General features: G+C 38.7%; 1 protein-coding gene across 6 annotated transcripts in view; it reads left to right on the top strand.

The window, feature by feature from the left end:
- GRM8 (glutamate metabotropic receptor 8) overlaps positions 1 to 27935 on the top strand; it is a 759794-nt gene that overhangs the window by 605660 nt on the left and 126199 nt on the right. For all 6 annotated transcript variants that reach the window (XM_036246517.1, XM_036246519.1, XM_036246522.1 and 3 more), the window contains one exon: positions 17090 to 17226. In XM_036246517.1, the coding sequence (XP_036102410.1) occupies positions 17090 to 17226 (137 nt within the window). The remainder of the gene's footprint in view (positions 1 to 17089; positions 17227 to 27935) is intronic.

The following is a 27935-nucleotide window of genomic DNA, read 5'->3' as shown; positions in this document are numbered from 1 at the left end:
ATATAATACTTGAAAATGTATAAATATAACTGATTAGAGTAACAGATTAAATTTAAAAATTACCTCAAAATATGCATAAAAGACATTGCTAACATTAAACATGTATTAATCATAAAAATATTACTACATTTGGAATGAAAGAGATTTTCTTAAACTGAAGAAATTGATTTTTTTGAGTTCAGCCAGTGTGGCTCAGTGGTTGAGTGTTGACCCATGCACCAAGAGGTCACTGGTGCACCAAGAGGTCACTGGTTCAATTCCCAGTCAGGGCACATGCCCAGGTTTTGGGCCCAATCTTTAGGGGGGGCATGCAAGAAGTGGCCAATCGATGTTCTTTCTCATCGATGTTTCTATCTCTCTCTCCCTGTCTCTCTAAGAAATTAATAAAAGAAAAAAATTTTTTTTGAGAGAGAAACATTGATGTAAGAGTAAAACATTGATCGGCTGCCTCCTGCATGCCCCACCACCAGGGATGAAGTCCACAACCCAGGGATGTGCCCTGACCAGGAATCAAATCAGCAACCTTTCAGTGCATGGGACGTTACCCAACCAGCTGAGCCACAACACCCAGGGCAGCAATATTCTTTTAAAGTTAGAAAAAGTATGAGGATGTCCACTATCATTACTTTATCTCAACATTGTATTGAACATGTTAGCATAATAATAAAAGGAAAAAATAAGATTGGAGGCAAAGAATTGTTAAGGGGAAAATGAAATTATAATTATTTGCAGACAATATCATTCTTTACATAGAAATTTAAAATTTTAGAGACAAGCACTTAAGTATAATAAGAAAGTTTTTGCAAGGGTTTTTCAACCTCAAAACTATTGACATTTTGAACTGGATAATTATTTTATTGTAAGTGGCTGTTCTGTGCATTATAGGACATTTAGTAGCACCCCTGGGCCTCTTCCACCAGTCACCAGAGTACCCACCCCCCAGATGCAACAACCAAAAATGTCTCTAGACATTGCCAAATATCCCTTGGGGGACACAATCATCTCCAGTTGAAAACCCCTGGGCTAGATATAAGACAAATACAGGAAAAAAGGCAGTTGCATTCTACATACTAGCAGTAAATTAGTAGATGATCTGAGACACCACTTACAATAGCATATAAAAATATTAATTATATGGCCCTGGCCAGTTTGGCTCAGCGGTTAGAGCGTCGGCCTGCGGTCCGGAGAGACCCGGGTTCGGTTCCCGCTAAGGGCACGTACTTCGGTTGCAGTTTGTTCCCGGCCCTGGTTGGTCGTGCGGGTGGCAGCCACTCGATGTGTCCCTTCACGTCGATGTTTCTCTCTCTCTCCCTTCCTCTCTCTCCCTCCCACTCTATCTGTACAAAAAATGGAAAAATATCCTCGGGTGAGGATAAAAAAAAAAAAAAAAAAATTAATTATATGGAAGTAAATCTACAAAAATGGTTAAATGCTATAAAAAGAAAATTATAAGACTATAATAAGACCTAGAAAAGAGTATTTAGACAACTGAAAGATAGGAAAATATCATAAAAATACCAAATCTTTCCCAATAATTTATAGATTCCATACCTTTTCCTATTCTAATTTAATTAGGATTGTTCATGGAACTTGGCAGAAAGGTTGTAATTCTATATAGAAGAGTACAAAGCAAGGAGAAGTCAGAGCAGTTCTGAGGAAGAAGAATAGGGAGTGGGAGCTTGTACAAGTATGTGTTATTGTCAAACATTATTAATTTATATAATGTGATATTGGGTGAAAGAGAGGCAAATTAATTAATGGAAAAGGAGGTAAAGGCCAGAAAAAGACCCAAATCTCTATGTAACTTAAGTAAAAAAGGGAAGCATCTGTCCAGTCAGTTGGAAAAGGGGTGAGAGAATGGTATTGCTGAAAAACAATTAGCAATACAGGAAAAAAGTGAAATTGTATCCCAACCTCACACCATAAATCAGCAGTAGGTGATTTAAAAATGCACATGTAAAAAGTAAAATTTAAAAACTTTTAATACACAAGCATTCATTATAAAAATGGATAAATTGTATTATTTTAAATCCCTATGCCAAGAGCATTTTTTCAGCAACACAGTAGACTAGACAGTCAGAGACCTCTTCCTAGTACAGCAAATTTGAAAAGACAGGAATATATGAACACATACTTGCATACACACACACACACACACACACACACACACTTCTTTCATAAAGGTACTCATCACTGTTAGATCTGCAATTATTAATAAAGCACTCTTAGCCCTGGCCAGTTTGGCTCAGCGGTTAGAGCGTCGGCCTGCGGTCCAGAGAGACCCGGGTTCGGTTCCCACTAAGGGCAGGTACTTCGGTTGCAGTTTGTCCCCGGCCCTGGTTGGTCGTGCGGGTGGCGGCCGCTCGATGTGTCCCTTCACGTCGATGTTTCTCACTCTCTCTCCCTTCCTCTCTCTCCCTCCCACTCTATCTGTACAAAAAATGGAAAAATATCCTCGGGTGAGGAAAAAAATAAAAATAAAGCACTCTTAAAGATATGATGATTAATTAATACCTTGCAATAGAAGTCATGTATATGAATAAATATATAAGATATTAAATACCCCCCAAAAGGAACAATAAAGCACTTAAGTTGCTGAAGAAAGAGGTTTTCTGTTTGGGCATAAAAATGTACTGAGTTAAGAGTATTGCAATATTCTTTGGTTTGTTCCCAAATTCCTCTTAAGACATATTATTTAATCCTGCCGAATCATTACTTTCTATTCTTTCCTTAAACAAGTCTTTGATGTTTTAAGACTCTTACTGGTCGCTTTTTAAATAAGAGATTTTATTTAGACTTCCTAATTTATCTGCTATCCTGAGATACGTATTACTAAGTAATGTATCTTTTCTTATTTTAAAACTTCAGTCAGCTTATTTGAGTACATTAGCTTCCCCTTATGTGTACTTTTTCTTTATGCAGTTTCAGTTACATGCCATCAAACAGGTCTGAAAATATTAAATGGAAAATTCCAGAAATAAACAATCCGTAAGTTTTAAATTATACACCATTCTGAGTATCATGATGAAGTCTCTTGTTGTCCTGCTCTGTCTCACCCAGAAGGTGAATCATCCTTTGTCTAGAGTATCCATGCAGTTAGTCACTTAGTAGCCATCTCGACTGTTGTGGGATTGAAGTGCTTATGTTCAGGTAACCCTTATTTTAGTAATAAAATAAGCACAAGAGTAGTGATGCTGCCCTGGCCAGTGTGGATCAGTTGGTTGGGCATCATCCCATGCACCAAAGGGTTGCTGGTTCAATTTCTGGTCAGGACACATGACCAGGTTGCCCCGGTAGAGGACATGCAAGAGGCAGCCAATCAATGTCTCTTTCTAACATTAATGTTTTTCTTTCTCTCTCCCCCTCTTCCTTCCTCTCTCTCTAAATGTTAAAAAAAAAAAAAACTTAAAAGAAAGAGAGTAATGATGCTGGTATTTCGAATATGCTAAAGAGAAACCATAAAACATTTTCTTTAAGGGAAAAAGTTCTCAACTTAATAAGGAAAAACAAAATGTATAATGAGGTTGCTAATATCTATAGCAAGAGTGAGTCTTTTATCTGTAAAACTGTAAAGAAGGAAAATTAATTTTTGGCAGTTTTGCTGTTGCAACTCAAACTACAAATGTTATGGCCACAGTGCATGATAAGTGCTTAGTTAAATTAGATAAGGTTATGCTGTACATAAAACTAACAAAAATAATATTGACTGTAACCTGTAATAGAAAAAATAACATTAAAAGAAAATCAGAAGGAAGAGAAAATACATTTTTTTTTAAAGGATGGAAAAGGCATTAAATTTGTGAGTAGATGACATGAACAGAAAACATATTCTGATTGTATCAATGCGTTTTACCATAAAGTGCTGAGCCCATAGGAAGACCTCAGCTAGGGTCCTCCAAAATGAGTGACACTAAGCAATTTAGTGCAAATAAGGGGTGGTTACGCAGACCCAGGAACAGTTTGGGACTGAAAAATATAAAAATTACTGAAAAGGCTATGTCTGCCACAGAGGAAGTTGCTGCCACATTGATTAAGGAAAAAGGATACCATCCAAAGCAAGTTTTCAATGGTGATGAAATCAGACTCTTCTAGAAGAAGATGCCTATAGAATCTATATTCATAAAAGTGTGAAGAAGGCACCAGGGCATAAAACATTGAAGGATAGATTAACTCTGGTACTATGTGGTGACATTGTAGGGCATATGATAAAGCCAGGGCATCATATGAAAGGCATAACCCATGGTCTCTCAAAACCAAAAATCATCTTTCCATCTGCTGCCAACACAATCAGAAAGTGTGGGTGACAACCAACTTGTTTACTAAATGGTTTCATCAATACTTCATCCTAGAAGTATAAAAATACTGGGAAGAGAGAGGGTTGGAATTTAAAGTCTTATTAATAGTAGACAATGCATCTGGCCATCCTGAATCTGTTTTCTATGAAGATGAAAATGTTGAGGTGTTATTTTTATCTCCAAATACTATCTCAATGCTTCAATCTCTTGTCTGGGCCATTATTTGGTTTGTCAAAGCTATATACACCCACCTGGTATTTGACCACATTTATTAGTAATTGATGTATACCTTAATCTGGATACAATATAGTGCTGGAAATCATTCACTATTGCTGACACAGCAACATTCATCAAAGCTTCAATAGATGAATTAAAACCAGGAACTGTAAATGACTACTGGAAGAACATATGGAGGAAAGTCATGAATGATTTTAATGGTTTTTCAGGGATTAATGGAGAAGTTAGGAAAATCACTCACACAGCAAGAAAAGTTGGTGGAGAACACTTGGATAATGTACTTGATAAAGAAGTTGAAGAACATATTGAAAGGAGAAATTGGAAAAACTTGAGTCATCTACAGAGGAAGAGGAAGAAGAAACTGAAGCAGAATCATCAATATAGACATTACTAAAATTTGCTGAAGTGTTTGAAATTGACATTCACACTGACAGACATTTAAGGACAAAATTATGGAATATGATCCTTGGATGGAATGTAACATTAATCATGTGGTTATATAATCATCCAAAGATTACAACCTCTGCAGCAACACTTTGATAAGTTAAAAGGAGATAACTTCTGATTACAAGGTTCTTCCAAAAGCTTTCAGCAAAAAACCTTCAACTACTGGTAATCCCCAACCATCAATTTCCTCTGCTCCTGACAGCCAACCATCAACATCATCATGGCTCTTGATTTAGGATCACCCAAAGCAGATGATCCTCCTTCTGACATATCAGAAGGTCAGTAGTAGCCTAATGCTGTGTCACAATGTCAACATCATTCACCTCACTTCATCTCATCATGCAGGCATTTTATTTATCATCTTATACCATCACAAGAAGAAGGATGAATAGAGGACAATAGATATTTTGAGAGAAAGAGAAGAGAGAGAGAAAGAGAAAGAAAGAGAAGGAGAGGAGAGAGGGAGAGAGACCATAGTAACATGTCTTTTATTACAGTATATTGGTTTTTTTTTTTATTTATTAATTTGTTTTTGTTACAAATGTTTCTCATTTTTCCCCCACTGTCACCCTTATCCACCCCCCCCACCCCCAGTTTTGTTGTCTGTGTTCATTGGTCATGCCTACTTGCATATAAGTTCTGTGGTTTATCTCTTTCCCCCCAAACCTCCCCTCCTCTGAGGTTTATCTGTCTGTACCCCACCTCTATGTCTCTGGGTTAATTTTGTTCAGCAGTTTGTTTAGTTCATTATATTCCACAAATAAGTGAGATCATGTGATATTTGTCTTTCTCAGCTTGGCTTGTTTTGCTTAGCATAATACTCTCTAGGTCCTTCCATGCCATCTCAAAGGATAAGAGATCTTTCTTTCTTACAGCTACATAGTATTCCATTGTGTACATGTACCACAGCTTTTTAATCCACTCATCTACTGATAGACACTTAGGTTGTTTCCAGATCTTAGCTCTTATAAATAGTGCTGCTATGAACATAGAGGTACATATGTTCTTTCTGATTGATGTTTCAGTTTTCTTAGGGTATATTCCTAAAAGTGGGCTCACTGGGTCAAATGGCAGTTCAATTTTTAACTTTTTGAGGTAACACCACAGTGTTTTCCACAGTGGCTGCACCAGTCTGCATTCCCACCAGCAGTGTACTAGCGTCCCCTTTTCTCCACACCCTCGCCAACACTTGTTGCTTGATGATTTGTTGATGGCGGCCATTCTGACAGGCGTGAGGTGATACTTCATTGTTGTTTTAATTTACATCTCTCTGATGATTAGTGATGTTGAGCATTTCTTCATATGTCTCTTGGCCATTTGTATGTCCTTTTTGGAGAGGTGTCTATTTAGGTCCTCTGCCCATTTTTTAATTGGGTTTTTTGTCTTTCTTTTGTTGAGTTGTATGAGCACTCTATATATATTGGAAATTAACCCCTTATCTGCAGCATCATTGGCAATTATGGTCTCCCATATAGGGGGATTCCTTTCCATTTTGATGGTTGTGTCTTTTGCTGTGCAGAAACTTTTAAGTTTCATGTAGTCCCATGTGTTCATTTTTTCCTTTGTTTCTGTTGCCTTAGGTGATGTATCAGTGAAAATTCTGCTACGTATGATGTCTGAGATTTTGTTGCCTACATTTTCTTCTAGAACTTTTATGGATTCACGAGTTACATTTAAGTCTTAATCCATTTTGAGTTTATTCTCATGTGTGGTGTAAATTGGTGTACTAGCTTCATTTTTTGCATGTAGCTGTCCAATTTTCCCAACATCATTTATTGAAGAGACTGTCTTGACTCTACTGTGTTCTTCCCACCTTTGTCAAATATTAATTGAGCATATTGTCTTGGGTCAATTTCTGAGTTCTCTATTTACAGTATATTGTTTTAACTGTTCTTTATTATTATTATTTATTGTTGTTAACCTATTATTGTGCCTAACTTGTTAATTAAACTTTATCATAAGTATGCATGTATAGGAATTAATATAGTATACACAGTGTCCATTACTATCCTTGGTTTCAGGGATCCACTAGGGGTTGTAAAATGTATCCCCCATGGATAAGGGGATCTACTGTACTATCAAGGCAGTTATAAGTTGTATTTCTACTTCTCAACTAGTGTTGTTCAATAATGATAATGACACTTTGCATTCTTTTTTTTTTTAAATCTCACCCAAGGACATTTTTCAATATTTTGTTCAGATAGAGTGGGAGGGAGGGAGAGGAAGAGAGGGAGAGAGAGAGAGAGAGAGAGAGAGAGAGAGAGAGAGAGAGAGAGAGAGAGAAACATTGATGGGAAGGGACACATCGTGTGGCTGCCACCCACACGACCCAACCAGGGCTGGGCACAAACTGCAACCGAGGTACATGCCCTTAGCGGGAACCGAACCCAGGTCTCTCCGGACCACAGGCCAACATTCCAACTGCTGAGCCAAACCGGCCAGGGTACACTTTGCATTCTTAAAGAATCTTAAATGCAAGGATCATAAAGACATTTCTACAAGAAAAAGTATTATTGTCAATTCAATTTCATGATGGAAAATTAATCAGGAGGTTGGCTGAGAGAATTAGAAATGCCGGTTGACTACATGCCTTATCTTATTTATTTCATACATATACATAATCAATTAAAGAAAAATATTTCAAACCATAATTCCTAAAAGAAGACACATTTTTAATGCTTTTATATTTTGTTTCTATGAAAACAACTCACTGAGTGAGCACTTTAGTCAAGGCAAAGGAGCGTGGGGAATGTACGGTGAAACTCTGGATGCGGTTACCCATCTGCATCCACCTTACTTTTCTATGTGTCCACACTGCAGTCATCAGCATTCACTTCAAAGGGGAATCTGAAAGCAGTTCACTGATCCATGCTCATGTCTTTATTACTCAGTTCTAAAACCCTGTATTGTTCTTAAAGCTTTATACTGTGATATGAAGTGAAGCATCCGCTTCCAAATTTAATACAATTTTAGTTATCCATTAAATAACTATATATTGATAACTTACTTTTCTAGATACTGGTATTATGATTTCTACCATGAGCCCTAGACTAACAACCTATAATGGCTCAAAAGGGATAGAAGTTTGTTTTACACTCAGATAATAGTACGCAGTGGATGAACGGACGAACAGGTTCCTAACGCAGACCACCTCTGAACACCTACACAGGAATTCACGCTCATGCTAGCTCTTCCGTCTTTAACATGTAGCTTCTCCAGTTGCCCAGCGTGCCGTTTCCATGCCAGCTAGCCAGAAGGGGAAAAGATCATAGATGGAAAACCACTCAGAAAGCCTTTAATGACTGAAGCCCATAAGTAGTATGTATCTTTTCTGTTTACATTTCATTGGCTGGAGCTAACCATTTGGCTACACAACTAACTACAGGGAAGACTAGAAATGTAGCCTAGCTATGTGCCCAGGGAAAAGAGAATATGGATTTGAGTGCCCAGACAGTGTTCTGTGCTGCACATGTAGTGGTGAACATAATGAAAAAATACTCCACAATTGAGCTGGTCATCTAAATATATAGCAACTAGTTAAATAAACCATGTATTTTAGATTCTTTTAAGTGCCATGAAGGAAATAAATAATGTAGAAATAAGTGTCAGCGAGAGGAAATGGCTGATTTAGACAGGACCTCTGTCTGTGGTAGTTGAACTGGGATATAAATGATGATAAGGAGCCAGTTATTAAAAGAACCAAGTGGGAAAACATTGGAGAGAGAGCGAGAAACCCTAAGTCCTGAATAGAGCAAACACATATGCTTGAGGAGTAGGAAGAAGCCCCGAGTGGATAGAGTATAGAAATGAGTTAGACTGCACAAATAACAAGACCTTTCAGGCCATGATAAGCATGTTGTGTTTGTTCTAAGTGGAATGGAAGCCACTGCATGGTTTTAAGTAGAGCCATACGATTTGATTTATGTTCAAAGTATTCTGGCTGCAGAACAGAGAACGGAGTGTCACTGCTCAGTGTGAACACAGGGCATTGGCTAGGAGTTCAGAGAGAGATCAGTAGCTTGGACCAGCACAGAAGAAGAGGTAATGGAGAGAATGGGAAAATTCTGGATATGTTTTGGAGATAGAACCTGTTAATGCCTTAGATAGAGGTGGGCTCTTGCTTGTTTGTTTGTACCACTGGAACAGTTTGGATTTAGTTTTAGGATCTTATCTCCAGATCTCTCATCCAGATCAGAGACTTGGGCCAGATATCTCGTTAGGGGAGAAGCTAGTGAATGGCTTCAGTCCAGCTGAAGCTGAAGGGAGGAGGGCTCAGAACGGCTCAGCAGTGGACTCCTTACCCAGGGGAGGAAGGGGTGGGGCAATGGCTGCTGAGTGATTTGTCTTCTTAGTCCTGTGTTGTTTAATACGATGGCTTCTGAGCACTTGAAATATGGCGAGTCTGAACTGCACTGATCTGTAAGTATAAAGTATACACAGCATTTTGAAGATTTGGTACATAAAAAGAAGTGTAAAATATCTCAATACTTTTATATTGTTTACATTTTGATATATTTTGCATATATCAGGTTACACAAAATATACTACTGAAAATAATTTTATCTTTTTTCTTTTACTATTTTTGGATTTCTTTAAAGTACAACCTAGATTTACAGAAAAAATGATCAGCTAGTACTGACAGTTTCCATATTTCACTCTCCCGACACACACACACACACACACACACACACACAATTTCCCCAATCATTAACATTTCGTATTAGTGTAGTACATTTGTCACCATTAATGAACCCATATTGATACAGTGTTATTAACTAAAGTTCAAGCTTGCATTCACTTGTGTTTTACAGTTAGATGTGGGTTTTATTTTATTTTATTGATTTTAGAGAGAGAGGAAGGGAGGATAGAAAGATAGAAACATAGATGAGAGAGCACATCGATTAGCCGCCTCCTGCATGCCTCCCACTGGAGATCAAGCCCGCAACCTGGGCATGTGCCCTGACCAGGAATCAAACCAGCAACTCTTTGGTGCATGGGTTGACACTCAACCACTGAGCCACCCCAGCTGGGCTAGATGTGGGGTTTTAACTTGGGTTTGACTTGGCTGAATGTATGGACAGTCCTCAGCTGCTTGCTAAGTAAGGGGAAAAGACCGAGAGAAACGTGTTTAGAAATGAAAACGAACCAATGCATAAAGCTTATGATACCAAACAATCAAGTAGAGATACAGGTAATTGGGTAAGTCTGCTCTCAGGGTTACATATATAAATTTGAGACTCATCAGTGGAGGTATGAGGTTAAATTTTAAATTCAAATGGTATAAAGAGTTAATGAAAAATAAAAATATGGAGAGAGTGAGGACAGCTCACTCACAAGGTTTTGTTTTGCCTTGGCCAGTGTGGCTCAGTTGGTTATAGCATCATCCTGTGCACCAAAAGGTTGTGTGTTCAATTGCTGGTCAGGGCACATACCTAGGTTGTGGGTTCGATCAATGATTGGGGCATGCATGGCAGGTGACCAATCAATGTTTCTCTCTCTTTAAACAAAAGAGCCAGTAAGTATATCCTTGGGTGAAGATTAAGAAAAAGTTTATGTCCAACTGGTGTGGCTCAGTGGTTGAGAATTGACCCATGCACCCAGAGGTCACAGGTTCAATTCTCAGTCAGGGCACATGCCCAGGTTGTGGGCCAGATCCTCAGTGGGGGGCATGCAGGAGGCCAACTGATGTTCTCTCTCATCGATGTTTTTATCTCTCTCCCTCTCCCTTCCTCTTTCTAAAATCAATAAAGAAAAAAAATTTTTTAAAGTTTTGTTTTACTCTTGAGAGTGTACAAATGAGACAATGCAATTAGTGAAGGGATTTGTTGGCTTGATTTTTTTTTTTTTTAAGATGAGAGCTATGAGAACTCCTGTGTAAACTGAAGAGAATACTGCAGACAGTCTAAGTTTGTTCATGTAAAACAGAAAAGTTACCTATGAAACAGAGTGTGTGGAGAGTGAGAGGGAAGGGGCCCTAGCACTAGCGAACGGGCCTTTGACTGGACCAGGGACCGCTGTCAGCTGGAGGAGGAGATAGCTCGGCAGTGTAGATGCAGGTAGATTGTAGGTTTTGCGTGATGAGGGAGTTTTTGTTTTATGGCTTTTTATCCTCATTGAAGAAGTCTGGGACAAGCTGAAGCAACAGGGGAGGAAGATGTTGGCTATGTGAGGAACTGAACAGTCAGTTATCCAAAGGGGAGAAATGGACTGATTGGGGGAGTGTGGTAGAACTGAGCAATGTTACTAAACATTTGAAATCTGAGGGTGTGAATTTAAAATATGACCAGACAGCAGGGTTAGGACCAAGTGCAGCAAGCGAGCCACCTGATGTGCAGAATTTAGGGAGGGGCTCACGCTCCTGCCGAGGTTCCTCCCATCCTGGCCTGGCCAGAAAGTCAAGTTTTATAATTTTCTCAAACAATATTGAGCTACTTGAGTGTACACAAAGGATGTGTACGACTGAGTTTAATCATGATTGTGATTTAGCAGAGGAATAAGACTGGACACAAGGAGATGTACGAGAGAACGGAGGGTATTTGCCACGAAGACCGTAGAACCTCTGCAAGGATAGGAGGGAAGATAAACTACATGTGGGTGACGTCTAAGGACAAATTAGGCTGATAACTAGTCAGTACATTTAGGGGCTCATAGAATTGTTGTGGGGATGGGGTGTGGAAGTTGGTACTCAAAGAGGGGATATAGTTACAGGACAGGACCACTTTCAGAGTGTGGTTGTCAGTGGACGGTGAGAAGCATCACAGGAGTGACACTGGGAGAGAAGAAGTCAGCAACGGCCGAGGCCACAGCGCTGAGTCATCCAGGTGGATGCAGAGGCTACCGGAAGTGACAACAGGACTGTAGATGGAGATGGATGCAGTGTGTCCAGTGTTGAAGTCATCAACGAACAAAGGCTGAGAAACTGATACATAAGAATAGTCTGACTGATTCCTAAGTCATTCAACTATGATATGATTCTAATTCACATATATAGTTCTGTTTATTGATAAAATAACCTGGATATGGAGAGAGAGAGCATGAATAATTGAGATTCTGTTGAAAATTGCTATTTCCTATGGCATTTGGGTCAATGACTCAAATCTCATACATTTGTTTCTTTAAAGGGCACTAAAATTAGTAAGTGAACTGGTTTTATTTTTAACTTTTTTATTTTTTCCTGCTTACCCAATATCATAGGCAATGATGGAAAGGAAAATAGATAATGTTTTATAGCAAGAGGGAGGAAGGAAAGTAATAAACATGACAACTGAGTGGCTTATACTTATAAATATAATTTATAATATTTGCACATAAAGGTGAATGAATTATTCTCCCATTGTTTGTTGGGGGGGTTGCGGAAAAAAGAAAATATAGATCAAGGAGCATAAGTGTAGACAAAGGGATAACGATGATGACAGTTCCCCTTCACAGCACAGCTGTCGTGTGCCAGTCACCACTTAGTGCCTTCTCCTTGTAACAGCGCAGCACACTGACGTTATTGTGTTCCCTTGACTGTTGAGAAAACAGATTTAGTGCCCAGGTCACACAGGTAATTGGCAGAGTAAGAAATCAAACTCCGGTCCCCGAATCCCAAGGCCGTATCTACTGTTACCCAGAACAATATTGAGCAGAGCCAACATTTTCACATAAAATCTTCATTGGATGTATTATTTTTCCTACAAAAGCACATTGAAGTACTTGATGTGCCTAGTAATAAAAATACAGTCTTTTCCACACATTTCTTATTGAACAGAAAATATTCAAGGAGATGCATGGGCTCTGAGAGCAGTCCCCGACCAGGAACAGCTGCTTCCCCACTCCCGGGGGTTCGTTCCCTCTCTCCGCGAGTGTACCTCGATTAAAGGGTATTGAGATGAATGAATTGCCTTCATAGTTTCCAAAATAACTAAACTCCGGGATGGAAAGAAACAGTACAAGACAATTTTCTAAAGCATAATTTATTATATACATGTTTACGTATGTTTAGCCTAGCCAAATATGTTTATTATGTATCTTACTTGTGTTGTTAGTAAACCATAAGGAAGTGATGGATATATGGAGACATTTGTCATTTGCATTTTTGTTTTGTTTTGTTTTGTTTTTTTCTGGACAAAATGCCACTGAATTCTGTTTTTCAGGGAAGCCAAATTCAGTAAAAAAAATGATCTTTTAAATTTCTACTTGTAGAAATAAGTAAAAGCATGACCCCTCATGGCTACTCAAGGGTGTTCTGTGTTATATACACCACAGAACCGTAGGGCAGTCATTGGGGAAGGGCCAGTATGCCAATGGAGTCGGGTTTTTATGTAAAAGGGTTGAAATATTCAACGGCAAGCCTAGCTTAGGATCTGAAATCAGGTTAGAAAACAAGTTACACAAGTAGTTTCCAGCATCACACTGATAACAGTGTGAAAGGGACTGATTTGGCTCCCTCATTTGTGAATATAAAAGGTGAGAGGAGATATAAATGAAGTTCATAATGTTATGAAGAGGGTATATACAGATTTTCTTTAGATCATTAGTGGGCATGTCTGATTGCTCCTTCAATATTGAGCACTGTCTTTGGTGCAATACTTACAAAGATGAGAGATACAGTGTGGCTCAGTGGTTGAGCGTCGAACCATGCACTAAGAGGTCGCCTGTTTGATTCCCAGTCAGGGCATATGCCCACGTTGTGGGTCCAGTGCCCAGTGGGGGGCATGCAGGAGGGGGCCAGTCAAGGTTCTCTCTCATTAATATTTCTATCTCTCTTTCCTTCTCCCTTCTCTCTCTAAAAATCAATAATGAAAAAAATTAAAAAAGAGATACATTCTGCCTTTATTAAAGAGTCCAGAGTTTTGTGAGAAAGGCCGAGGTTCCACCCAGTGTTGAGCACACCATAGGTTCTCAATAAATAGCTGCTGTATCAGTTTTGATCAAGTACGGGGACCAGGTAAGGGGGTGGATAGTAAAAGTGCAGAGTGTAGCGAGGACTATGATAGATCAGGATAAGACATGGACAGGCACCAGGGCTCCTGCTCAAGGTTTCTATAAGCGTGGCCTTCAAGTCACATTTTGAAGGAATTATATAGAAAAGAAAGATTAGGAGGAAGGGGGAAGGTAGCTTACAGAAAAGAACGTGTGGACAGGATGGTGAGAAAGAACATGGGAATTGAGATAACTGGATTTTCGGTGTGCGTGGCATTGTGTCAAAAGGGAGAACGATGACTAGTAAGGGTCACTTCAGGAAAGCCATTCATGCTCCCTGAGAAATTCTTCTGTTCTGGTATAGACAATGGATCTCAACTACCACTGTCCTGAAACAGTAGAGAAAATGATAGTTAATACTTATAAAATGCTTACTACATACTAAATGTATTACAGATATTGATGTTTCTAATCCTCACATATCCTCTGAGATAGGGATTACTATAGCTTATTATAAGGATGAGACAAATGAAACACAGTGAAATTAAGTAACTGGCTTGAGCTCATACCTCTAATAAGAGACAGAGCAGGGATTAGACCCAATGATCTGACTCTAAAACCCACACTCCTACCACTTTAGTATATTGCAGTCACATTTTGTGTAATTTGCTATTAATAATGACATTTGAAGTATTTAAGTTGAACAATTATTACTTTGTGATAATACAGCTCTCATTCACTTACTTTCCAATATACTTTCTCAAGTTGTAGAAAAGCGGTGTAGAAACGGGGGACACCTAGCAATTACATAGAATTCAGAGTACATTTTCTTAAGTTATGTTTTTGTTAATTTTTTTAGAGAGAGAGGAAGGGAGAAAGAGATAGAAACATCGATGTGAGAAAGAAACATCAATCGGCTGCTTCCTGCACGCCCCCTACTGGGGATTGAACCCACAACCCGGGCATGTGCCCTGACCAGAAGGGAATTGGGACCTCCCAGTCCATGGGATGATGCTCAATCCTCTGAACCACACTGGCCGGGCCAAAGTACATTTATGAGACTGTGTTCCACAAGTGGCATTCTTCCATCTGGGGTGGCACTAGGGTGAGGACAGTTGGGACTGCTGTTACAGTCATTCATTGAAGGAGGTGGCATCATGGGGGGTTTTGGTTAGAGAAAACAAAGTGTTACTTTATTCATGGAGAATAGGACATTAGGATTTTTTGAAGTAACATGTGAATACCAGGAATTGTTGATGTTAATGTGAAATTCATAACTAATACATATATCTTTCTCATTTGAATTTCCATAATCCTTTGTCTGGATACTTAAAGAACTTTCCACAGCCTCTCTATTACTCTACACTGAAAATACATATGGGGTGAATACGAATCATTTCAAAATACCCTATGCATTGTTCAATGCACTTGACAAGCACTTATTTATTTAATTCTTATCACAGCCCTAGAGAAAAGTGTCTTTATTACCCCAGTTTTACAGACCAAGGAACTGAGGATTGGGAGGTTAACTTGCTTGAGGTCACTAGGAGTTAAAAGGTTTTGGTCCAGTATGACAAATGGGTTTCCACTTGATCAGCTAAGGAGTAGCTAAGATAATTACTGATTGCTTGGAGAGCTCCTATTTTACTCCCCAATTCCTCTTTCTGTCTTAATTTATACATAAAGCAGTTTCCCATATGAACTATGAGTAATAATAATTTAAATGCATACAGCTCCTTTAGGACTTCAAAATATGTTCGTGTGCATTGTTACGTCCCTACGTGACAAATAAAAAGAGATGGGCACAGTTTGTAGAAGTAAGTGGGGGGCGGAGTGAGCACCACAGGGGGGCCTGTGCTCTCATTGCATACTTCACATTGGTTAAATTTTAAGAAGAGTCCAGAGAACAGAGGATATTGGACATCTCTTCACTAAATACTGGGACAGTATCCTGATTGCTGCTCTGTGACAGTGATTGTATTTATTTGAAAGCTACTCTCTTAAGTCATTCACTTTGTCTGACGTCAAATGTTGTAGACTTTTGTTATTATTGGTTTTAGTTAAAAGCTCTACAGGTGGAATAAGAAACTTATTCCAAGATAGAAATATACAGAGTTGACATATACAACAATTAGTATATATTTTTGGAGAATACAATGTGAAAAAGAGATAGCAAGAAGGAACACTTTCTAGTACGGTATAGCAATTAAATTCAGTGTGCTGTGAGAATAAACTCAGGGAAGAGGCCCTGCAGAGAAGATAAACACCAAGAAAAGGGATGATGTCAGGTGAATTGGTCTAGATAGCAGAGAGTAATCCAAGAAGATGAGGTGGCGGGGGGTCTCTAAAGGCTGCTGGAGAAAAGGAAGGTTTATATAGATAGTGAGACTCCATGGAAGAAGAAAGCTCTGGGGATAGTGATCCCTTTCTACTCTTAAACTCTGTGATTATATAAAAGTTAATAAGAGGGAAAGTAAAAGTGAGCAGGAACCTTTAAGAGAAAAGATGAACACTTCAGAGAGAAATGGAGTTCAGAAAATGCTGCATCTCTTGCATCCTGCTGTCCAGCTCCCATCACTCTTGTCACAGTGAACTAGGGAAACTTCATGATCTGAGCAGAGTGGAGACTTCCCAGGGTTCACTTCCTCACCCACTGAGAGGTTCCCAACAGCAGCCCACGTTGACATGCTCTTGGGCAGAGGTGGCAGAAGCAAAGGCTTAGAAGAGAAATTGAATAGGGCAACTGCTTCAGAAGGGAGCTCAAATCAGAATGAAGTAAAACTCCAGGGAATCGGCTGGCTCATTTTCCTGCCACATTTGGAGTTGCAGTTGGTAGTTCTTATTGTACGATAGCTGTTATGCTTCGAGACATGTCCACTCTCCCCTCTTAACCACCAGTCTCTGTAGCCAGTATTGAATATTCAGCCCATGAACTTTTATTTATTTAACTGTTATGTCTAACTCGGACACTCATCATTTACTTTCTAATGTGCACAATAAAATATGTCTTCTTCCTGTATGTAGTTCTGGGTCTCTTTTCATATGAAAGCTAGTACGCTATCAACAATGACCTTGTATGGATCATAATCTTCCTATCTCTTACTGCGCACAATATATTTTTATCTACCGTTCTTTCTTAGAGAAAAATAAACCCAGTGGGCTATCTTACTAAGACTTTATTAACCTTGTTTTCTAAACATTTGTAGGTAGTGCTGGGACACCTGTCACATTCAATGAGAATGGAGATGCTCCTGGGCGCTATGATATCTTCCAGTACCAAATCACCAACAGAAGCACAGAGTACAAGGTCATTGGCCACTGGACCAACCAGCTCCATCTGAAAGCAAGTATCAACACCAGTGTACATGAGTGGATATTGTTCTCAAAGAGGAGCACTTTATTTTTAAGTTTACAACTTATTAGAATACATTGTCTCATAATAATGTTTTAAAGAATGTATGATTTGATCCTACCTTCAACTTTGAGATGATATGGAAAGTATTGAATGCCTGTAGATAAATCTTATATTTGTTGGGATTTAATGAAAGATTTTATTTGCTTTTCATAGACTATATATACACAGGAAAATTGTGCCCTTTTCTGGAATATTCACTTGATCCAGTTTTTGTATAGTGCATGCATGGGCGTGTGTGTGTACACGCGCGCGCATGTGTGTTGGGGAGTGGGTAACAGTATGCCATAAATGACAAAGTGGGGGCTTAAGTGTATTTCATCTTTGCCACATTATAAAGTGAGACCTTCGGGCTACATCTGGTTGATAGAAGTGAATCTTGATCTCTATTTACATTTCTTCTTTTAATGGTAACACCAGAGAAAGTTAATGTAGCCGGGGTGATGTTTATTATTAAATAACCCTTAGAGCTGCCTGCCATCCCTGTCTTACCTCAGGTGCCATCAAGGCTCAATGCCATGTGAGGACAACTTGGATAGATCAGCCCAAAGCAGGGACCCAGAGCCTGAGTTGGTGCCAAATATGGCTGAGCATTGCCTGCCCAGGGTGCCATGCCACCAATGGGGCTCTGTCTTCTCCCACTGGGGTGTGGTGGGGACTAGGTGGGGTGGCATGCCGGTATGGTGGAGGTAGAGGAACCTCCTCAGATGTTCCTGTTGGTGCGCAGCCTTCCAAGGGGCTCTCCTAGGAAAGGAATCTTTGGGACTTCAGGGAGAGCTGCCTCTGGCAGGCACCCATCAATCATAAGGGGCTCTGGCAGGAAGTCAATCCTGAACTTGATGAATAAAGGAGGCCCAGGAAGTCACAGGGCACAGGGCTGGCGGTGGCGGCATGGGGAGGGCGCAGGGGTGGTTGGAACAGTGTCTGTTTACCACTGGTGAGGATTTATTTCATATTTGAATAGCCCTGGGCACCATGCCAGTGCTCGCTGGCTTCTTTGGGTCTAAAGGAGAGAGCTGCCCTGCAGTCTCAGGTAAGGACGGACATTCTTTCGTTCAGTATCCCTTCTACATCAATAATCGTATCTGCAGAAACTGCGTGGCCAAGCAATGGCCACAGAGTAGTGTTTCCTCTGTAGGCAGTAAGGTGTTTTTAAAATGAAGGCCTGGGGTGGGGGGCAGGGAGGAGAAGATCAGTGGGGGAAAGAGGAGGGACATCTGTAATACTTTCAACAATAAAGATAAAATTTAAAAAATAAAATAAAACGCTTCAAATGAACTAGAAACATATTCTTCTACAGTTCTTTTATTTTAATCTGTATTCTACTCTTTCCTCTTATGAAAGAATCTCCTCTTCTTGATCCTTAAAGCTACCATAACGCTGTGAGAGTTGAGTTTATTTCCTAAATCATAATAAAGTTCATTTCCTAGCTATAGCTTATCCTGGCTAAAAGGTAAAAGTTATGACATACATGAGGGCAGGAGAGAGAGCATTCTTGTCTCTGTGTGTAACATGTACACATGTGCTTCATGTGTTTGAACCCATTCAAAATACATCGATGTACTATTTTAATACATTTTCACTTCCATATGTCCAAAGACAGCCCTGCAGTGGTATGTTTACGCAGCATTAATCACCAAAGTTTTCCAAAAAGAAGAAATGATGAGAAATAGCAAAACTAAGGTATTGATGAGTTTTGACTCTGAAATGACTTCCTGATAATAGCACAGTTCTGCATTGAATAATGCACAAAAACAGCTTCTATTTCAACTATTCTTGTACAATGTGTGACCATATATCTCCAGTTGACTATATGTAGCAGCCTCCTGAAGTCTTATCCATTGTTCTGTAACTCAAATTGGCATTTATCCAAGCATTTCTTTAATAACTCTACAGATTATTGATACCAATCTGAAAACCAAGAGCTTTTTGGCAAAAGCCCTTTTCAAATTGGACCTAGACATGACAAAGAAAATTTGATAAGGGCTAAAATGGGAAGCTACTTTCTTACCTGACTTTTATTAATACCAAACTGTCTATTATAGTCTTATGATTAGAGATTTGCATAGCAAAATTAAATGGTTGAAAACATGCATACTAATGTATAATACCATGATACCTAAAATAATTATACACACATCTCTTTATGTGTGCATCATATATTTATTATAAAACTTTATATTGAATCACAAGCTGATCTTTTGTGCACATTTCAAGGTGCATGAAAGTTTTATGTTTATTATTGTATTGTTCATAAAATACAACAAACCCTTTGTAAGACTTATTTCTCAAGCATGATCATGATTATCTATGACTAGATAGAAGTGCTTGTTTTATTGAAACAGGGATAATGAAACTCTGGGAAGAAAAGAGAGTGAATTAGACTGTGGGGAGAGGTTACGTCAATTCTGTTGAATTCTGGAATTCATCAGGATAAACTAAGTGACTGTTATTTCCTTGGGAGTTGGATCAGTCACCTACTTGAACATGGAGTGGTGGGTGCTTGGGAAATGACCGATTTATTAAAAGTCTGCTTAGAACTTGGGAAAGGCACCAAAAAAATTATTTGCCTCCATTTTGTCATATGTAGAATGAAAATATTAGCAGCATGTACTTTATTTGGTGGTAATAAGAATTAAGTAAAATAATAAAATGAAACATTTAGTCCAGGGCCTGGCACACATAAAATGCATACATATTACCTATTATTTAAAACAAAAATTTTATTGTTGAAAGTATTACAGATGTTCCCCTTTTTCCCCCATTGACCCCTCCTCCCCACTCCCACCCCGATCCTGCTTTCCCCAACCTAATGTCTGTGTCCATTGGTTGTGCATATATGCCTATAAGTTCTTTGGTTTATCTCCTCCCACCCCTGCCACCCCCCATCCCTTTGAGGTTTGTTAGTCTGTTTCCTGCCTCCAAGACTCACACTGCTGGTGGGAATGCAGACTGGTGCAGCCACTATAGAAAACACTATGGTGTTTCCTCAAAAAATTAAAAATTGAGCTGCCATTTGACCCAGCAATCCCACTTCTAGGAATATACCCTAAGAAGTCTGAAACACCAATCAGAAAGAATATATGTACCCCCATGTTTGTAGCAGCACTATTTACAATAGCTAAGATCTGGAAACAGCCCAAGTGTCCATCAGTAGATGAGTGGATAAGAAAGCTGTGGTACATTACCTCTGATTAATTCAGTGTCTCATGACTCTCTGTGTGGTCGGTGGGAGGTCTCATAATGTGTGTGGTCAGTAGAGAAGTGAAGGTCTTTATTGGAAGAGGCTCTTGCTTTTAGAAAGTGCAGACAGAATCTCCACATTTCAAATGCCGACCATTTGTCGCCACAGCTCATTTTTTCTGCCTGTCTTCGATACTGCCCTTAATGTGTTAGAAAATATACCTGCACTTAAAATGTAAACTCTATGTAAGATAAATACATAGGTTTTTTTGTTTGTTTGTTTGTTTTTTATAATAGTGTGTGGCTACTCATCATCACCTAGGTAGTTTATGTTGAATAGGTTTGATAAGTTCATTCTATGCACATGTTCTGTGCTGTGTTGGGACTGAAGTGAGCACGTGGTTCCTGCGCCCCAGGAGCCCACAGTCTGGAAGGATAGACAGACACTCAAACCAGTAATTCTAGCACAAGGAGGCAGGCACACCGGTGAAGGTGTGTACATATTTTATGTATGTATGTATGTGTGTATGTATGTATGTATTTTTTTATTCTCATCTAAGGATATGTTTATTGATTTGAGAGAGAGAGAAAGAAACATCGCTGTCAGAGAGAAACATCGATCAGTTGCCTTCCATTAGTGCCCCGATCCCCACAACCTAGGTATGTGCCCTGACCTGGAATCGAACCTGCAGACTTTTTGGTGTAGGGGGCGATGTTCCAACCAACTTGCTTATCTGTCCTGACCTCTGGGTGGGGGTGGGGGTGTGGTGGTTGAGGGACAGGAAAATGTACTCCTCTCCATGTACTCCATGTCTCCTCTTCCGTTAAACCAGATTCGTGACAGATTTCACATTCTCAGTGGTAAATATTTATCAGCCAGTTATTGGACTAAATTCTGCTTATTCTCAAAGAGCCAGTTTTTCTGGCTGAATTCAACTGTAGGATAATTTTACACACAGAGAGAGTATAATTAAGCATACATGAGTGCAAAAAAATTTGCCCTGAATATATCTTAGTGGAGTGAAAGAATTTTTAAAACAACCAGGTTATTCTTTTCTTTTCCCTGGAAAATTATGAAGTGTTATAGTTCCTCAAAAGCATTGTCTTTATTATTCCAAATATTATTGTTTCTCTTTCTTTTCTATGGAACTAATGTATGTCCTTTACTTAGCGATTATAGGCAGTTAGTATAAATTGTTTGTTTTGATTTAGGGCTTCTATTCAGTAATCTCAGTCCACAAATGGAAGGCGTATCATCTACTGAGAGTGAATTTGAACAGTCGGGTCTCTATTTTGTTAGGCTGATGTCCTCAGGAGACAGGTGGTTCTTATTAGTGATTACAAAACATACTGTAACCTAGAGGTCCAGAGTAAACACCTAAGCCTGAACTGAGAAGGAATAGCCATATGCTGCTTTGAGTCCACAGGGAGAGTGTGTATCGAGGTTACTGGAAGGGCCTAAAATAACTCAGGGCTCGCATTTTTGTTCTTCCAACCAGAGCTACTTTTTCTGCATTACTGTAGGAATGAGACATATGTTTTTGCTTGTTCTGTTTTCTTCTCTTTTTGTTCAAGTAAGTAATATGAAGATAAGTAAAAAATGGTAAGGATAGTGACTTTGCAAGTGCCTCAACCATAATTATTTGTAACACAGTGTCAATTGGAATGGGTGGTTTGAAGAAAAAGGGCTTTATTGACCCAGATTTATTTATTTTTTTCTTTATTGATTTTAGAGAGAAAGGAAGGGAGAGGGAGAGAGAGACAGAAACATCAATGAGAGAAAACACCGATTAGCCTCCTCCTGCAGGCCCCTCCACTGGGGCTTGGGCCCACAACCTGGGCATGTGCCCTGACCAGGAATCAAACCAGTGACCTCTTGTTGCATGGGTTGATGCTCAACCACTAAGCCACACCAGCCGGGCAACCCAGATTTACTTTTTCAGTGGGCCACTCCATTGACTAGTGTAGTTCCTAATAAGGTACTGAATTCTGATCCCCAGTTTTCTCATTTGTTAAATGGGGATAATAAATGGGCTTACTTTGAAGGTTAAATGTATTATAACAGAGTCATTGGAAACAAGACCTCAAAGTCAGAAAGGTGATGTTTGAATTCCAACTTCCCATTTATCAGTCTTATATTTTTGGACACATTATTTTGACTTCATCTACATGGAAGCAATCATAACTACTTCATAGAGTTCTTGGGATAATTAAAGGAAATTACATATACAAACAGCCTTGAACATTCCCTGGCATGTGTTCAGTGTTGAATAAATATGGCGATAATAGTTTGGTTTGGTTCTGCCAGCATAACCAGGCTACTACTGAGCACCTATAATGGGAATTTTAACCTGAAACACCTTATGTGAAAAATCTTTTCTACCTTTGTCTTGACGTTCTAGTAAGTAGTAACTGAAAAGGTGTGCATGCTGGTCTGTACATATACTTTCAGCCCCAAATGTTTGTCTTGGTATGAAAAAAAAAAAAAGAACTCTATGGTTCCAATTCTTTGGAGACAAAGAGCAAAATTTCTGATGGAATTTAGACCCATTAAATCCATCGTTCCTATGTACCTATAGTTTTGTATTTATGATGTAATATTTTAATTGAATCTATTTGTTTACCTCTAGATGGCCAGTCAAATACATGCTATACTGGTGTTATCTCAACTTGCTTGGAATACAGAAAGGGAGACTCTCTGAGTCTCCTCCTTTGCTTCATGTGCTTCTGTTTTGGATAAAAATCAAAAGTTTTTAACCAAAATCATTAGGTTCATCAATTTCATAGAGGAACAGTTTTCCTGTAGTGAAGGCTATTGAAATAGTCTTGAAGTGGGAATGATTGACAAGAGTCGAAATAGTGCTTGAGAGGGGCTTGCTTTTCTACTTGCTTTGACTCTTAGGAACCATGCATTTTCTCTTTGCCTCTGTCTCCCCATTTGGAAAAAATGCCTGCATTTGAAAATATTCTTTTATATTAACATCAGTGCACATAAAAGACAGCCAACCTATGAGCCAAGCTTTATGCATAGGGCTCCCTTTCCTGCAAGATGTGAAGGTGAAGTTAGCTCCCTGAGACCTTTCACTATGTCCCAATAGAACTTGAAAGGCCACTGTAAATACCTCTATTCTCTATTCTAAAAATATTCTTTTCCTCTCTGCTTCCTTTCCTTGTTTAAAGATGATTCATTGTTAAAAATATATATTTGTTTACTAGGTACAAATTTATTATTTTCCAACAATGTCATTTTTGGTTTAGTACTTTATCAATGTTTATGAAAAACCAAGCATTTGGTAAATTCATGTTTTGACACATTGAGCAAATGTCAAAGTGATTAAATTTTAACCACATTCTTGCCAAGCCAAGAGTAGGTGTTCAATAAGTATTTGTTGAATATGTTATTAATGATATGCTATTTTCTAAATACTAACTGCATATGGTCTGCGATTATTGATTGGAAAGTGACTACTTGTACAGGGATTATTTATTCAGTGCCTGCTCCCTGCCAGGCAGGATGCTAAACCTTTGAGGAGTACAAGGTTCAATAAGATATAAAGGATTTACAGCCTATTAAAGGCAATGCTATACTTGATTTAAATGCAATAAAAGCATAATTAGACATGTGCAGACTGAAGAAAAAACTATAAATTCAGAAGATGTAATAGTTACGTCCAACTTGGGGGACTGGATAAAGTTTCTTGACATAAACTTCAAGCTGGATTTTAAATTACTTTGCTGGCCAGAAATGGTTGGAAGAGAGTATAGGCCATAGGAAAGCATCTATTCATCCATCTGTGTATCCATTCATTCTGGAATAAAATGCCTGCAATGTGCCATTGCTGTGTTAGGCGCTGGAATGGTTTAGATGTACTTCAGATTCAGTCCCTAGTGTCACTCATGGATATACCCCTTTTATGAACCCTTAATGCATTCAGCTGTGTTCCTTTATTCTTGTCGATTTTAAACACACATTTTTATTAGCTGAGTAGGATTATTGTTTCCAAGGAGACATATTTAATCTCAGTCTGGAGGCTAGACAATTGGGGAACTATTTTGATCTAACTGGTTTTGAATATTCCCAAGGCAATAGGCAAGAAAGATCCTAATATTTGGATGGAGGAGAAGTCTGACGTTCAGAGGTCCCCTCCCATTCGTCTTCTCGCCCGTGGCGTTTGCAGAGCTTCCCACACTCTGGAGGACTCTAGCTGCTGAGTGGCCTCTGATGCTTACCTTTGAGAAGCAGTAGCTGTTGGATGGGCAGCCTACCCTGCTTACACAAGGACTTCAATGCCAGTTGGAAGTATACTGATAAAGATGAGGACTGTTACCTATGTTTTCACAGGGAGGAAGAAAAGGGCACAGTTATTTATGGAACAAATGAGATTCTGAGCAGCCAGAACAGAGGACTATCTGAGCAGAGGACATTATGGGCAATGAAGAAAGGGCTTGAAGCTAAATTTTATAGGGTCTCAAATACTATGAGATCACATGTTGGTATTTTTTAGGCTACAGTGAGATTTCCAGTAGAGACATGCTCAGCTCTAAACTCCAGAGAAACATCCTTGACAGAAAAATGTAGATTGGCTGGAGAAAATGTTGTTTCATTACTTAATAGAGGCTATGATTAAGAATTAATTTCTCTCCTGTTTTATCTAATTGTCTGACAGATTCTCTCTGCCTTATCCACCTACTTGGTTTGTGCCTTATTTCCGTAAGATATTTAAAAGGACTTACTAAGATATATTTATCATAGTAGGATAACCAACCAAACAAGTGAGGAAATTAGGAAGAAACTAGAGAGTTAATGATTTTAGTTAGTGCCTAAGTGTTATTTTTATCATCAATAATTATAGCCAATAGAGTCATCTAGGCTGTTAAGTTGAGTAAGAAAAGTCATGCTACTATTTTAAGAACATATAAAGTTAGGCCATATGAAATACGATTTAATCTGATAAGGAGTTGAGAAGGCAGAGTCCGTTATCTAGATCTATTTTAGCATAGGCTGTTGGGTAATGTAATAGTGTCCAGGGAACCTGGTAAAGCATTAGTGCCAGGGACAAGATAAGTAGAACATTTTTAAAAATCTATACTTATTCATGAAAAGTAGAAGTCACAAGTGCTTAATTCGTTATTTCAATAAATAATCATTAAAATGACACAGAAAAAGAAAAGAAAGCTAAAAAAATAATAAAGATCAGATTAGAAAAGGCAAATCAAAGAATGTGGTGTAACTTCAAGAACAGAACCCGGAGTAGAAATGCCTGTTCAACCAGTGTCAAAGAACAGTGGAGGAAGGTGTGGGCCGTGGGCTTTTGTGGGGATAGTGAAGTTATAAGTGATAGTAAATGATCCATCCATCCTTATTTTAACCGTGGGAGGAGTCAAATAAGTGCAAATTTAACATGAGCAAAATAAGGACGATTAAAATAAGGGTATAAACATGAGAGTATAATCTAGAGTAGAAGAATAACTGGTAAAAAAAAAATCATTTCCTTACAGTAGGTTTACTAAAATATATGTGAACCCTGTATCCTACGGTACTTTTTAAAAGCTCAATGGAGCCCTGGCCAGTTTGGCTCAGTGGTTGGAGCATCGGCCTGTGGACCAAAGAGTCATGGGTTCAATTCTGGTCAAGGGCACATATGTTGGTTGTGGTTCAGTCCCCTGCCCTGATCCGGGTCATGAGGGAGGCAACCAGTCGATGTCTCTCTCACATCTATGTTTCACTCTCTCTCTCCCTCCTGTTCTATTTGAAGATAAATAAAAAAATATCCTCAGGTGAGGATTAAAAAAAAAACAAAAAACGCTTATTGGAGCCCAATCAGGTGACTCAGTGGATTGAGCATCGTGCCAGGGACTGAGAGGTCCCAGTTTGATTTCTGGTCTGGGCACATGCCCAGGTTGCAGGCTTGATCCCCAGTAGGGGGCATGCAGGAGGCCCCCGATCGATGTTTCTCTCTCACATCAATGTTTTCATCTTTCTCCTTTCCTCTCTCTCTAAAACATCAATAAAAACATATATAAAAAAAGTAAAGGTCAATGGACACATCAACATTATTTAAAATCTACAACAGACAAACAATTACAAGGAAGATTAAAAAGTACTATACGCTAATAAAATATGTAGCCCCCAGCTGTGGATAGAGGTCAGTAGCTGACACGAGCATGAAACTAAAATGAGTGAAGTTAATATGCCTGGTAACTGAATCAAAAATTTAACACGCCATCCTTCCTCAGAGCTTCCGGTATTTAATAAAGGAAAATAGAGCCAGAGGCTGGAATTTTCCCCAAATCCTTGTACCGTTTTACTGAGGTTATGTAGCCTTTTCTCCAAACGAATTTGCGGAAATGCACAATTGTGTATGAACTCAGCAGTTGATACATAATATGTTCTTTCTTTAAATCTATAAATAAATGACAGCGGAATATAGCAAGGACACAGAAAAGTACTAAGTTTTACTATTTCATTGCTTTTATTTGTTATAAAATCAGTTTTAATTAAACTTATTGATTTGAGACAATTGTAGATTTACATAGACTTGTAAGAAATAATAAGAATGAACCCATATTCTTTTTACCGTTTCCCCCTAATGATACCTTCTTTAAAAAACTAAATAGTCACTTGTCCCAGGAAGACATACAGATGATCAATAAATAAATATAAATACATATATATATATATATATATATATATATATATTCTTGACATCACTAGTTATAAGGGAGATGCAAATCAAAATCACAATGAGAATGAGATACCATGTCACACCTGTTAGAATGACTGTTACCAGTAAGACAAGACATAACAAGTGCTGGAGAGAATGTGGACACATGGAACCTTCATTCACTGCTTCTGGGAATGTATATTGGTGCAGTCACTATAAAAATCAGTACGGAGGTTACTCAGAAAATTAAGAATAGAGCTACCATATGACCCAGAAATCCCTCTTCTGGGTATCTATCTGAAAAATTTGAAAGCATTTATTCACAAAGATATATGGGCCCCTATGTTCATTGCAGCATTATTGACAAAAACCAAGACATGGAAACATCCTAATTGTCCTTCAACAGATGATTGGATAAAGGAGATATAGTACATTTATAGAATGAAATACTTCTCAGCCATAACAAAGATCAAATATTGCTATTTGTGACAACATGGATGCATCTTGAATGTATTATGCTAAATGAAATAAGTCAAACAGAAAAGAACAAGAACCATATGCTTTCATACAAACGTGGAATAGAAAACAAAAAGCAATAAATGAACAAAACAAACAAAAACAAACTCGTAGGTACAGACAATAGAATGGTGGTTATCAAAGGGGAAGGGTGAGGGGGGAGGATACCAGGCAAAGCGGGTCAAATACAAGACAATGGAAGGAGACTAGAATTCGGGTGATGTGCATACAATAAAGCAGTGTATTATAAAGTTGTACACTTGACATTAATATAGT

Source organism: Molossus molossus, unplaced genomic scaffold, assembly GCF_014108415.1.
Source record: "Molossus molossus isolate mMolMol1 unplaced genomic scaffold, mMolMol1.p scaffold_m16_p_7, whole genome shotgun sequence".
NCBI classification, from domain to species: Eukaryota; Metazoa; Chordata; class Mammalia; order Chiroptera; family Molossidae; genus Molossus; species Molossus molossus.
The sequence above is the reverse complement of the archived record's forward strand: the minus strand, read 5'-3'. Positions and strand labels throughout refer to the sequence as shown.